This window comes from Primulina eburnea, chromosome 1 (assembly GCF_022965805.1).
Source record: "Primulina eburnea isolate SZY01 chromosome 1, ASM2296580v1, whole genome shotgun sequence".
Taxonomy (NCBI): Eukaryota; Viridiplantae; Streptophyta; class Magnoliopsida; order Lamiales; family Gesneriaceae; genus Primulina; species Primulina eburnea.
The window spans coordinates 645448-659801 of record NC_133101.1 but is presented as its reverse complement, the minus strand read 5'-3'; the positions used below and the strand labels follow the sequence as shown (position 1 = coordinate 659801).

The 14354-nt window shown below is 33.0% G+C and overlaps 1 protein-coding gene and 1 long non-coding RNA gene across 2 annotated transcripts; both read left to right on the top strand.

The window, feature by feature from the left end:
- Positions 1-5435: 5435 nt before the first annotated feature.
- On the top strand, positions 5436-6212 carry LOC140831649 (uncharacterized). The gene is made up of 2 exons (XR_012117908.1): positions 5436-5736; positions 5875-6212. It is a non-coding gene; the product is annotated as an uncharacterized lncRNA (long non-coding RNA).
- A 3904-nt stretch (positions 6213-10116) lies between these two features.
- On the top strand, positions 10117-13939 carry LOC140831477 (uncharacterized). Its single transcript, XM_073195251.1, has 7 exons — positions 10117-10225; positions 10371-10504; positions 10625-10677; positions 10782-12316; positions 12839-12919; positions 13225-13287; positions 13575-13939. The coding sequence occupies exons 1-7, from the start codon at positions 10181-10183 to the stop codon at positions 13632-13634; spliced, it is 1971 nt and encodes a 656-aa protein (XP_073051352.1). The 5' UTR covers positions 10117-10180; the 3' UTR covers positions 13635-13939.
- The last annotated feature ends 415 nt before the right edge of the window (positions 13940-14354 follow it).

Here is a 14354-nt window from a genome sequence, read left to right as displayed (position 1 = left end):
GTTGTGTTGCATACCTTTCGATTGATCGCATGTTTAAGTAAACTTTAATATTATTTATTTACTATATTTGTAAAATTAATTTCTTTTTAATGGAGAAATTTTTGCAACCCATTAATTGGGCCGCTCAGTCCGTCGGATACGTTGCGACTTGCATGTTTATATAATTTTGTTTTGTATTAGAATTTTATCTCTGATTAATTAGATTTTTATGTAAAATTTGGCATATTATTATGAAACATTAAAGACACTATATTAATTATGAACATTGTCAAAAGGTTAAATGATAATTATAAAATTGTTAGAGGTAAACTTACATTTATCGAAATGAATAGAGATAATATTAGTAATTAATAACAAAGACCACAGATCACTACTACACTTATGTTTAATATAGTTATAGATATATATAAATAACGCGCGTGGAAAAATATATGGTTAAATTTATGATATAAAGATTTTAGACACAAAAAATTGTGAGATGATTTCACGAATAAATTTTGTGAGACAAAACTCTTATATATTTGGATCACTAATTAAAAATATATTATTTTTTATGCCAAAATTAATATTTATAATTGTAAATATGGATAAGATTAGACTCGTTTCACGAATAAAAATCCGTGAGATTTTCTCACAAAAAACATACTAAAGATTATATATATATGTTCAGTAAAAAACATTACGTTTTAAGGGTCATATATCTTTACATATTATATATGTACAACCAAATAAAGTAGCATACATAATTATGCATTACGGAATAGTTTTTCGATATTCAAAGTTTTGGAATAATTTTTCAAATATTTTATAATTAAAAATGGGAAAATAGTTTCTTAAAAAAGAGGGAAAATAGTTCCTTAAAAAAAAGGGAAAATAGTTTCCAAATTGGTCAAGTCGTTAAAATAGTTCCTTTAAAAAAAGGGAAAATAGTTTCCAAATTGGTCAAGTCGTTACTTAAAACTTCGAAGTCGTTGCTTAAAACAAAACTTGCCAAGTCAACCGTGGTCCTGGCTTTGATTTGTAAAATAATATTTCAAAAAATAAAAAAGCGTCAGTCATTATTCTTTTAGAGAAATAATCTTTAAGTCAGTATTGTTTATTTTCTCTCAGATTTTAACGTGTCGAATGAATCAAATGAATGTTCCAAAATTTATGAAAGTGTTTTACTAAAACTAATAGCGATTCAGCCAATTTTGATTCTATTTTTTAGATGACAGAAGGGTTGATACGTTGTGATTAGTCGTATCACACTCAAATTAATCTAAATCAATAAAATCAATATGTTCTAGCATGAGTTGGGAGTGTTTCAGGAGGATGTGTGAATTTATTGATTTAAAATTTTAAAATTAAAAAAGAATTTTTTTTCTTATAATTAGTTCTAAAAAAATATAAATTTAATCTCTAACCGTGTAGCACACACACATCACTCAATTAGGCACAAGCTTGTGCGTCCTGTTTCTTCCTTGTTTCTCTCAACCAGCAGCGCCGTGCTTTGCTGATTTGTTCTGTTTTCGCTTCTTGAACCAGCAGCTCATTTTGAACATACAAAAATTACGTGACATCGTCTCACAAGTCAATTTTTTAACACGAATATCCAACACGACACACTAACAGTATTATTTTTCATGTCCAGATTATTATTTTTCACTTAAAAAATAGCATTTTCTTAGTTAATAAAAAATATATGTTGCTTCGAATATTGTGACATCGTGCAATATATGTTGATCGATTTGAATGAAAAATATTTGACTAATAAAAAATCTTATTTATCACTACAAATTATTACTTTTTGTTAGTTATGTTATGAAAAAATATTGTTTAATATATACTAATTTGAGTGAAAAATACTAATTATTTTGCCAAAAATATTAATTTTTATTACAAGTTATAGATCAGATCAATTCATCTCATGCGGATAGATTTATGATATCATTACACAAAAGATCTAATCTTTTGAACAAATCATTGTGTTTCACATTATTCTCCTTTGAAGTTTTACTTTAATGCAGGACACATTTTGCTTGCGAATTGAGTTTTTTTTCCTATATTTCCTTGTGGTATTGCGTGGATATGCCAAACCTATGAGAATTCTTCTCTTATTCCACGGGCTCAATTTCTTATTCCACGGGCTCAATTTCATCACATTCACTTATATGCATTCAACAATTTTGATTATGAATTATAAAATCAGTTTAACCATTAAAATTAACCTAATTAATGTCACTAATTATTGACTCAATTAAATATATGGAAATATGAATGCATAAGAGTTGTTGTCATTGGATCTCGAATCTGAAATCTCGTCTCAAACTTAAAATCTTTAGGTCAAAATTATATTTTGCAAATCTTTTATTATATAGATTATTATATTGCAACAAATAGAATGATGGGTTTAAATCATGAACCAACAAGAGTATGTTTCTCGAATTTATAATTGGGTTCAAATATCGAGATCTAGAGACCGCAAGATATTTTAAGTTTTTATTTATTTATTATTAATTTAAAAAAAATCAAAATCTATTTTTCTTCCGATTTAAGCTTTTACAATATTAATTCAGTTATAATATAGTGAAAAAATAAATTGTTGGAATTTTGGTGAAAATTCGAGAAAACTGCTAGAGGCCCCCCAAGTAAAAGTAGCAAATAACCCCCTGAATTTAATTAATAGAAATTAAAGCTGGCGGCACCATATGTTTTGAATTTTATATCCATTAAAACACATGTTCAAATTAAAGCTGGCAGCAAATGATGTTACATCCATTAAACACATGTTCAAATACCTGCACAGAGATGTTTGATGCTTTTGATGTTGTCCCTGTAAGTGTTGGTTGTGTGGCTTGTTCTGGAGCCCTACTTGGTTGACCATCAACCTACAATTAGAAAAAACAAGTTCAATTTATATTTTGCAAACGTATAGCCTAACAAGTTCACGTGACCATGCTCAATTTCAACCTTACTTAGCTTGGTTGGTTGTACATATTTGACTTGGGATGAATAGGATTGGTGCAGGATTCTTTTTTGTGGCCGAGTTCCAAACATATTGAACATTTATGTCTAAGTCCATTTCTTGTGGATGTGCTATGACTCTCATCATCTTTTTTTCTCATAAAAACAAGAGCATGAAGAGGTTGATAACTTTCTTTTGAGGTAATGATCAGCAGCTTGTCCAGGCACAACATGAAACATATGAGAATAAACTCTCATGTATTCTATATACTTTATTGTAGCATTTATGCACATAGTCCTCCAACTGTTGTTGTAGGAGAATAAACTCTCATTGTCAAACTGTTGTTGTAAATTCAGAACAACAACGCTTTTAATTTGTTGCAGAAACGTTGTTGTAGCTCATATACCACATCGGTTTTTAAGCGTTATAAAAACGTTGTCGTATCTCATATCACACAACATTTAAAAACAATGTAAAACCGTTGTCTTTGTTATCTAAGACAAAGGATTTTATCCGTTGTCGTTGTCCTGACTTTTAACAACACTGCTTACAACATCACTTTTTCACCTTAAAAGACAACAGATAAAATCCGTTGTAATTTAGCGTTTTTCTTCTAGTGTTTCACCAATGGCACTGCACGCATGCATCACAACATGGATATCCACAAATTTGAGACACGCCACAAGAACAAGTCCTCTTCACATGGTCAACCACATAATATTGCCTCACAAGTCCGTCATTGGTCAGACACTGAATCTGATATTCAAGCTCTCAGTTTCTAAGTGTTTGATGAACGGGTTTGTCATCTGGCGCATGCAAAGAATATGCTTGTATTTATAATGAATGAAAACAAAATTCCTCTCGGAAAGAAGAATTTCGAAACAATCTTCCGAATTGGTGACGCAGTTGTGTTGCATACTTTTGGAACGATCATAGTTTTAGTTAAACTTTAATAATATTTATTTACACTATCAATTTACTAATGGAGACATTTAACATGTAAAATTACCCATTTGGCCCGCTGAATCCGTTGGATATATTATTTATCATCAGCACCAAGTCTACGCCTTGTATATTTGTACAATTCTTTTGTGTGCCAGAATTTTATCTTTGATTAATTCTTTTTTATATAAAATTCAGCATATTATTATAGAATAAAAATAATATGGTAATTATTAACAATTTTAAAAGGTAAAATGATATAAAAATGGAGTTTGCGGTGGTACAGTGACATCACGATTACTTATTATAGTTTCCATACAGGCCCTCACTGACTCATTTGGATCAGACGCAATGCCTCATATGATTTTGCTGACCATTTTTTTGACTTCTACATGATGACGTGGATTTGATCATAGCTGACATAGATTTTTTTTTATTATATCTTATCTTACTTTTATCTGGATAATTTAGTGTTAGTTTTTGCTGTTATATGACTTTCTGTTATCATTTGTATAGTTTTTAGATGAAAGCTTGGCATGTTCTCTTTTTCATTTTGCTGTGATGTTTTCTCGTTTTTATGTATATATATTCCGAAACCCTGCTACGATATTTTGACAGTGTTTTTTAGAACAAAACAAAAAAAGTGGTACCACATATCACTACTTTGTCCATGCTTAATTAATATATAGATAAATAATGTGGGGAAAATGTATCGTTCATTTTGTGGTATAAAGATATAATATTTTCAGTAAAAAAACACAACGAATCGTCACTTCTGATTTCTCACGGCCTGTAAAACCACACATACTACGTTTCCGTTTGCATTAATAATTATTATATTAATATTCAATAAAAGGTAATTTTAGTTTTAATGAAAAAATAAATCAAGAAAAAAAAAATCTCCTGCCACAATCATGTCACTTTCCTCATCAGAAAACATGTAGATATGAACATAAACCTAAGTTAGAGTAGGCCGCAAATATAGGAAAAATAATAGTTGGAGTGTGTGTGATTTGTGGTTGAATTTAATTGGGGATTCAATTTCTAACTCAAAAGATAAGTTAATATTTAGTTTTCGTGTCTTCGTTTTAAGTTTTTGAATATTATATCAGTTATTTGATCAATGAAATAAATACATGTGTATTTTATTTCAACAAAACACATTTATTGTCTAAAAAAGTGTTAAATTTTATATTTCAAATTTATAATATAATTATATACCTAATTTGATTTAATTGATACTTAAAATTTATATATTTGTATATATATTTATTGTTTTAGTTTTCGTGTATTACATATTACATAATTAATATACCCAACTAAAATTATTTATACCTAAAACTCATGAATTTATGTTATATTTCAATACATTTTTGTTCTCAAGAAGGTGAAATAATAAATAAATAAAAAAAGTCTAAAGAACTTAGATTAAATTTTCTGTGATAAGTTATATAGTATGTCATAGACTGAATCCCAAAAAAACAGGATAAAATATAAAAGGGGAAATTTAATGGCACGAAAAACATTGTAATAATATAATACATAAATAAATCTCCTCCTCATCTCACACTACTTTCCTTTTTCTCTCCCTACGACAACGCTTCAGAACCTAAAAGCGATCATCATTACCATGTTCCTACCACCACCACGCCCCCCAACCCATCATGACACCCACAAATACGCTGCTCAGGCATCAAATCGATCATCATTACCCGAGCTGAAAATTAGCAAAAGAGTTCAGAAAACTGTCGCCAATTCGTCAACCCTTAATGATGACGAGCAAGAAGAAGAAGCGCCACCCGCATCGAGTACTACATGTACAAGATAGATGAAGAAGTTAATTAAAGGTTCAAGATTTGAAGATTTTTTTTTTTTCTCAATGGAATGGAAAAGGGTTTCTTGTTAAATCTGTTCCGATTTCCTTCGAATCTCCTATTCCCGAGAGCTTAAACTGCCTTTTTTTTTTCTTCGCGTCTTTCTCACAGGGGAATCAAGCATCACGGTCCGATCGATATTTGATGTAGCTAGATCAAGATTCACTGCCGATCGAGTGGCTATTAGTATTTCAGATCTTCGTGTAAAAATAAGCATAGGGTGTGAATCTGCTTTTGCTATAGCTAGGGTTCGTTGAAGTAGCGGAAAAGTGGGCTGTTGGGTACGGTACTCGGTCATATGTTGTAAGATTTGGACTGCCGCAGGTTTGTGTGCACGTATATGTATCTGTGTGAGTGTGATCTCTCTAGTCTGTGCTTGGATTCTTAATGATCTTCCAGTGTTTGATGATTTTGTTTGATATTATTAATTATTATTCAGCTTTGCTACAGCTCTCTTCTGTTTGATGTTAATTAGGGTTTCCATTACTGCCCATTAGTTTAGAGATCCCTATGCACCATTCCTCAAGTACTCCACAGTGATTTATCCTCGGCTTAATGTATAATTATTAACTGGCTTTGCTTGGAGTTGGAAGCTATACTTTATTCAGTCTTACAAGCTGGCCATCAGTATCAGCTGATTTGATCACAAATATTAGACACCATCGTGGACGGAGTATCAGTTTAGCAATTAAATTTAGATTGTTTTGGTACGAAATCATATTTATTCGAATAATAATGACTATAAACGTTAAATAAATTTTACTATAATTTATGTGTTAGAATATAATAGTACATAATCAGAGTATGAAACATTTTTATTTGACACGTGTGATCTATTTTTACTACATTAGGCAATTCAAGAGTATCGTGTAGAAAATCCCAAAATTTTCTTCACGATCTCCTGTAGAAAGAGTATCTTGTAGAAAATCCCATAACTTTTTTACGATCTTCTGTAGAGAATAGATAGGGCGTGTTGGTGTTGGTGGTGTTGGCTTGTAGACTGATTAATTAAGTAGTAGGGTTGTATGTGGATCCATTTGGCGAGCAGACATCATGATATATACAGTAAATGCATATCACTGTGTGAGATTATTGAAGATTCTGATGTATATTTAAATCATAATGATTACATTTTCAATGCAATAATAGTTCACAATTAATCCAGTTTTCTGCCAAATCAAATAATATTTGTTTGAAGAATGAGTTGCCTGCCAAATGAGACTCGACTTGTGCGTTAATACATACAACCCTGCATGAACAGAAAAATGCGTAGAGCTTATATTTGAGGTATGTATTGTGGGAGCATTAATTGATAACTTTTGCAGTAAAAAACCCAGAAATATAATATTCTTAAGATATAGAGATTTTTGGGTCTATTTGGTTTCTGTTTTTCAGCAGGCAATTATCTTCTCAAGGAGAGATGGTGTTTCAAAAAAGAGTATCTAAAAATAAAACAAATATAGCATATTTTTTTTAAAAAAATATAAGGAACATTTTTTTCAATTAACTCATGCCTTACACAATGTATATTATAAGGAATTGAATCAACAAACTCTAAGTCAGAGCAGTCCTTTAGTTGCGAGAAATAGACCAACGGGTTGCATGTCCTTCATATTTCGGAGTAGCCATCGCTGCCGGAGAACTGGACGTGGTTAAGATCTATGATGGCAACGATAGGTCCATAGTCGGTGATTACATTGAAGGGTTGATCGCAAACACCTCTGCCAGATGAGGTGAAAATATTCCTGGGAAACACTTGATCCGTACAAATGACACCGCGTCGTTTTCGTCACGACCTACAACTTCCACCCCAAAGAAATGTCGTTCAGATTCCGCTGCTGCATCTACATTGATTTTCACGGTACCTGGATTCGGGACCATTTTCATTAGGATATTTGTCACCGTTAATTTTGGAAAGAGTTGGGAGAATATATTAAATGGGCCTATTAAATTTGGAATGTGTGTTATTTTGAATTTTTGCGCATGAGTGATGATAACGGAAAGAAAAAACAAAATCAGAATTAAATCAAACTCACAATTAGATGCATAAACCGAAGTTGTTTAAAAACAATAGAAGAACATTCTTCGACCAATAATTTGTGTCAGTGTTGTTTTTCAGGTGTCTTCAACACCAATAAGTAACACGAAATAAACGTGAGTCGATCACTCAAATTCTTCAGCATGAAAATTATCTCCAACTCTGAACGTCGTGTACGTTTAAAGAAAAACTCTAGCAGCTGCGTAAAGATCCTTTCAAAGTCATCACGTTCTTCTCTCAATATTCCATATATATAGATCTTCGTATCTTAATATAATTATCTTTCCATAAAAATAAAATCCTAGAAACATGAAAACAAGAGTTTATTAGGAATAAAATTCTATTTCAATCTAAGATATTATATTTTAGAGATAATTGCCAAAAACAAATCATAGTAGATAAATATCAAGATTAGATTAAATCAACCAAGCCTAGGAATAAATCTAATCATTAGATAAAGTCAAATTATTTTAGAAATACAAAACTCATATTTTTTTCCTTTAAAAATTAAATAGAAATAAAATTATTCCTTTCAAGAATTTGAACGATTTAAATTTTTGAAATAAAAAATGAATCATTAAAGCGCATAAATCGAACAAATGCTATGATCATACAAATACATACCCATCAAATCTCAAGATATAGAAAAAACATATACAGGATATTCCATTGTTTCACAAGATAATACATATATTCTTAACAATAGATTATAATTTCAATCTTAGAAGATAAACAGAGCAAAATCACCAGAATTTCCACAAAATCAACTTTCAAAACAATTCGTTACAGAAAGAAAAAGCTTAATTAACAAACTCTGAGTGGAGAAGTGTCTTGGGTGTGACGCAATGCTTTTTGCAGATGGCCACGTTGCATCATATGGCTGTGAGGAAAAAGAAAATTTGGTGGCCATCGATCGGTTGTTTGAAAGGTAGAACGAAAGTGTCTGTAATGGTGACAGCCAAGAATTGCTGGAAAATAGAATTAATGTCAACAGATGAGAACAAGCCCGGGGCATGACCGAGCGAGGTTAATCGGAAGCACGCTTGTTTATAATAAATATCAAGTAACTCTCACCTGACAAAATCTCGCATATTTATATAAACATGTGAGACGAGTACTCTCACGTGACAAAATCTCACATGTTTCCTTCAAATATTGCAATCTGTTGAGCGAGGGAAATGAGGACGATCAAGCAATAAAAATGTCTCCAACTTATTTGGCACAAAGATTCTTAAAGATCGATGTAGTTTCGTACGAGGTGGCACCAATGTAAATGATTATATATAATATAAATAAGCTACTAAATGATATGTAATATCGATTTTTAATATATCGAATATTTCGTTACCGTACGGTATGATAACGATATCGAATTTTTTGATGATATGAAATTTGAAAATTTTGGTATATATCGAAATATCGAGATAATATATAAAAATGTTAAAATATATAATATTTTAAAACAATTAAATTATAAGATTTTAAAAATGTAACGTTTTTTTTTTGGTATAAAATAGTATATATCGAAACAACACCAAAATCTCGTTATACCGTACAATTTCGATATAATCGGTATGCTAGTTATATGTATCGAAATTTTCGGTATACCGATCGGTAAATGCATAAAATTTGCTTATACTGTAATTATCGGTATAATATATAATTTCGATACGGTACGGTATACTACCCTTAACAAAACCAATAAAAATCTTTATAGATATCATGATCATTTTATGAAGAAAAATAATATTTAGATATAAAAATTAACATTTTTTCATGAACCGGATTGGACTGGAGATTCAATTCACAAAATTGACCATGAAACGATCTCTTTTAAGTTTTCTCTATAATTTCATAACCAGTAGTACTTTTATTATCAGTATTAATTTTATTAGTTTATTTTTTATCGATAATAATAATCTAATTGATTTATTTATTATGGGTAAAAATAAAATAATAATATTTTAAAAATTTAAAAGTGATTCATATTTTTATGTGTTTATATTAAAATAATATAAACAGTTTTGGTGTCAATAAATGTTGAAAAATGCTTAATTTTTATTTTAAAATATTAGGAGAAGAAAAAACCCAAAAACTATAAATTTTAGCTTCTAAAACTATTTTTTATTAACAAATATTATAATTTTTTAAAAAATGGTTTTTTTTTTTTTAAAATAGTGCTTTTAATCAGCTTATCCAACCAAACGAAATACTGGGCCCCCGTCAAGTTTGCAAGGCACCGTTGTTTGGGGCTAGGCCCATTTAGTATTAATTTAAATTTTTTTAAAATATATTTGGTCAAATGTGGTATTTGTTCGTAGGATCGATGGAGATTACGATACGGGGCCACGGGGGTATTGGAGAATCGAAGGGAAATCAATGGTGAATCCCCAAATCACGTTCTCCCTCGGCCGTTCTGGGCAAGTAAGTTTTTCGAATTCACGTGCATGTGAACGAACTGCAAGGAAATGGATCATTGACATTACCCGAAATTGCAGCTTTTTTTGTTTGTGTTTCCAATATTGCTGCGCTTGAGGGTGAGTGCGGATTATTTTTTTGGTACCCGTAGGATATGGTGAAGGAGACAGCAGGGGTCTCTGATGGCGGCATTCTTAGTACCTTGGTGCGATTAGGAAGCAAAAGGTCTCTTGCAGAGTTTTTCGGGACTAGTACCGATTATTCATATTATTCTAACAATGAAAGGTAAGTGCATGCCATCTTTGAAGTACTAGCATATGGTAGGTTTTCTACTAGGATCAAGTCTCAGAAGTTTTAGTGTCTTTGAGGTTGAAACGAAAACTATTTTGAATGATATATTTACAGGACTAGAGGCCACATGAGTGAAAGGAGCGATATGTACAACATTAATCTTGAAGGTAATGCATAAATTGAAATATTCTCTTGTTATTCTATGGGTATACAACGTGCATCTGTTTGTTGACTTGCTTGCTAATTTTGGACTTGAACTTGATGGCTGCAGATTCTATGCTGGACCCAGAAGACCTTAGATTGAAATTGACACGCAAGAGAATTTCTAGGCGTATAAAACTTGAAATTGAGGAGAGGGAAAAGGCAGAGCTTCACGAGAAGGTGTCCGGAGCTACTCGGGCTCTGGAACTACCCGAAAGGAGCCTCTCGACAAAAATTCCATCATCAAGTGGAGCTGCTGGACCACCTAAGATGGATTCAACCAGTAGTTCTTATTCTTCTCATGCTACAAATGAAGCTAGGTCCAACCCTCCCGAAAGATTTGCAAAATATTCTAGTGGTTTTTTAATTCCTGGGTCTGCAGTTGATCAGCTTCCATATCTGTCATCAATCAGGCATATGGATGCCTCGAGAACTGCCTGGTTCTTGATTAGTGATCCCTTCGAGTGTTCAGCCGAAAGGAGCTTCTTGACAAATATTCCATTATCAAGGGGAGCTGCTGAACCACCTCCGATGGATCCAGTCAGCAGTTATACTTCTTGGGCTACAAGTGGAGCGAGACCCAAATCCTCTGATAGAGTGGCAACATATTTTAATGGGTTTTCCGCTCCAAGAACTGCAGTTGATCAGCTTCCACATGTGCCATCAATCAGGCATATGGATGCCTCAAGAGCTGCTCAGTTCTTGATTAGTGATGCCTTGGAATGTTCAGGTGAAAGGAGCTTCTTGACAAATATTCCATTATCAAGGGGAGCTGCTGAACCACCTCAGATGGATCCAGTTAACCATTATACTTCTTGGGCTTCAAGTGGAGAGACACCCCAATCCTCTAACAGAGTGGCAACATATTTTAATGGTTTTTCCGCTCCAAGAACTTCAGTTGATCTGCTTCCACATGTGTCATCGATCAGGCATCTGAATGCCTCAAGAACTGCTCAGTTCTTGATTAGTGATCCCTTGGAATGTTCAGCCGAAGGGAGCTTCTTAACAAATATTCCATTATCAGGGGGAGCTGCTGAACCACCTCAGATGGATCCAGTCAGCAGTTATACTTCTCGGGCTACGAACGGGGAGAGACCCCAATCCTCTGACAGAGTGGCAACATATTTTAATGGGTTTTCTACTCCAAGAACTGCAGTTGATCTGTTTCCACACGTGCCATCAATCAGGCATGTGGATGCCTCAAGAACCGGTCAGTTCTTGATTAGCGATCCTTTGGAATGTTCAGCCGAATGGAGCTCCTTGACAAATATTCCATTATCAAGGGGAGCTGCTGAACCACCTCCTATGGATCCAGACAGCAGTTATACTTCTTGGGCTACAAGTGGAGTGAGACCCCATTCCTCTGACAGAGTGGCAAAATATTTTAATGGGTTTTCTGCTCCAACTGCAGTTGATAAGCTTCCACGCGTGCCGTCAATTAGGCCTACAGATGCATCAAGAACTGCCCAATTCTTGATTAGCGACTCCTTGGAATTGCCAAAGTTCCCTTCACCTACAATGTCAATGGCCCTTGAGGATTTTGGTAAGCTGGTTAAGGAACTTCCACCTGTAACTGGTAGCATGTTCAAGGCCCTCCCATTCACGGTATGCATTGAACTTCTGTAATAAAACCACTTCTTTCCATGAGGAGATTTTGTGTGACAGGATAGGTGATAGCTCGATGTAGAACAATAATGCCGTAGTTCAATGTTCTTGATGTTATAATGAATTTCAAATGCACATGACATGCTTTCTGTTAACACTAGTTTCTTCGGTTTCACTCTGTATGAGTGTGTATGTAAAGGTCCTTTGTACATACTGTCGGAACTTGTTTGAGCACAGGAGTCTATTGGAAAATTGATGACATAACACTGTCATCTTGTGAAATGGGTCAACATTATTTGGATTCTGTATATGTCAGAATTTCATCTAGATAAACTTGAAGCGGTGACCTTTTTGCATTAACCAAATGATTTTCCAGTATGATATAGCAAAACAGTTGCTTATTGATCTTACGAATGATGCTTTTCATTTTTATGAATGCTATGGTTGATTTTCCCTGCGCCTTATCTCTTTTAGGAATACTTTTCTCTGCATACTTATATACGTCTCTCTGACGCTATCTAGGACATTTTATCTCTCACCGTGAGTAGCTTGTTGCATTCACTTGGTTTGGGAAAATATGCTATCAATTTTCAAGCTGAAGAGGTATGTACAATCCTTCGCAACCTATTTGGAGATTTTCTCAATTATTGCTTCATTTTTCCAGTGAGAAAAGTAGAGCTCGAGAGATCTTAAATCAGCCCCAAGCATTGATTTATACACCTTTCATGTCATTTTGTCTTGATGATTGTTGGATGTGAATGTGACTTTTCATACAGCGGCTTTAACAGAAGCATAGATGTTGTACATTGGGTATTAAGCAAACCTTCAGAACAAAAAAACCAAGTTTCAACCTGTGAATGAAGAAACTTGCATTTCTTTAAATGTGGAAGTTTGATGTTTTATTGCAGATTGACATGGTTGCGCTGAAGCAAATGGGGGAACTAGACCTGAAGGAATTGGGGATACCAATGGTATAATTAATGCTCATTGACAGTATATTATCTATTTGGATCTCATGTACTGAACATTTTTGTCTCCTGACATTTCAAAATTTTCATCTTTTTCCCTTCAATTTAATTGATTGCTGGTATAAAAATTTCCATGTTAGTTTGATTGAATGAAAACAATAGCTATTACAGCTCCAATAATTTTGTAAGTGCCCACTGACCATTTAGTCATTCATGCCAGCGGTGCTGATTTATTTGTACGAAAATGAGAAGTGGTGACACTTTGTGCATATTATTTTTTTAATTTGCAGGGACCAAGAAAGAAGATACTGTCTGCATTGCATTCCCGAACAATGCGTCCAATGGTGTAAGCATACTGCCACTATTTATTTGCTACGTATGAAACCATGTTTTGGATGACACTAAACAGCTATTGATTGGGGCCTGCCCCTTTTATTTTTTAGGCAACCTCTGTAGTCTAAAATATTGATGTTGTTTAGCCACTGGCCATTTGGCATCAGTTGTCTCAATACCAACCCCCTCCCCCATCGTAATAAAAATATATGTATTTAGATGGAACATTTTTAAAATTTTATATATTTTTAAAATCATATCAATACGTCACACTAAACCCTTAATTTTTCAGATGATTTTAGATATTATGAAATTATATAAAGTATGATTTTACTCTTATAATATCCACCATCGCATGCAACAAGGCATATACATAGCAGGTGACACCGAATTAATGATTGAGTCACAATCATATTATGAACAGGAAACAAAAGGTACGCGCCAAATTGTAAAGAGGATTACATTGTCAATACCCTCTTCTTTTGTAAAAGCATTAAAGCATAATGTTTCTTATTATCTGCTTGCTTTTTTTTTTTCAAGCCCCCACCTTGCCCAACGACTCCAATCGTCAAATGTTTCCTACATGCATATGTAGCCAATTATTGCACATTTTTCCTTTATTTTTTTGCCCCAATCCGTAGGTTTCATGAATATATATGCTTTCATTTATGAAGAAATTTTACGACATTCAAAACACTAGGGAAAAATCGAATGATGAAATGCAAAAATAAAAGTTC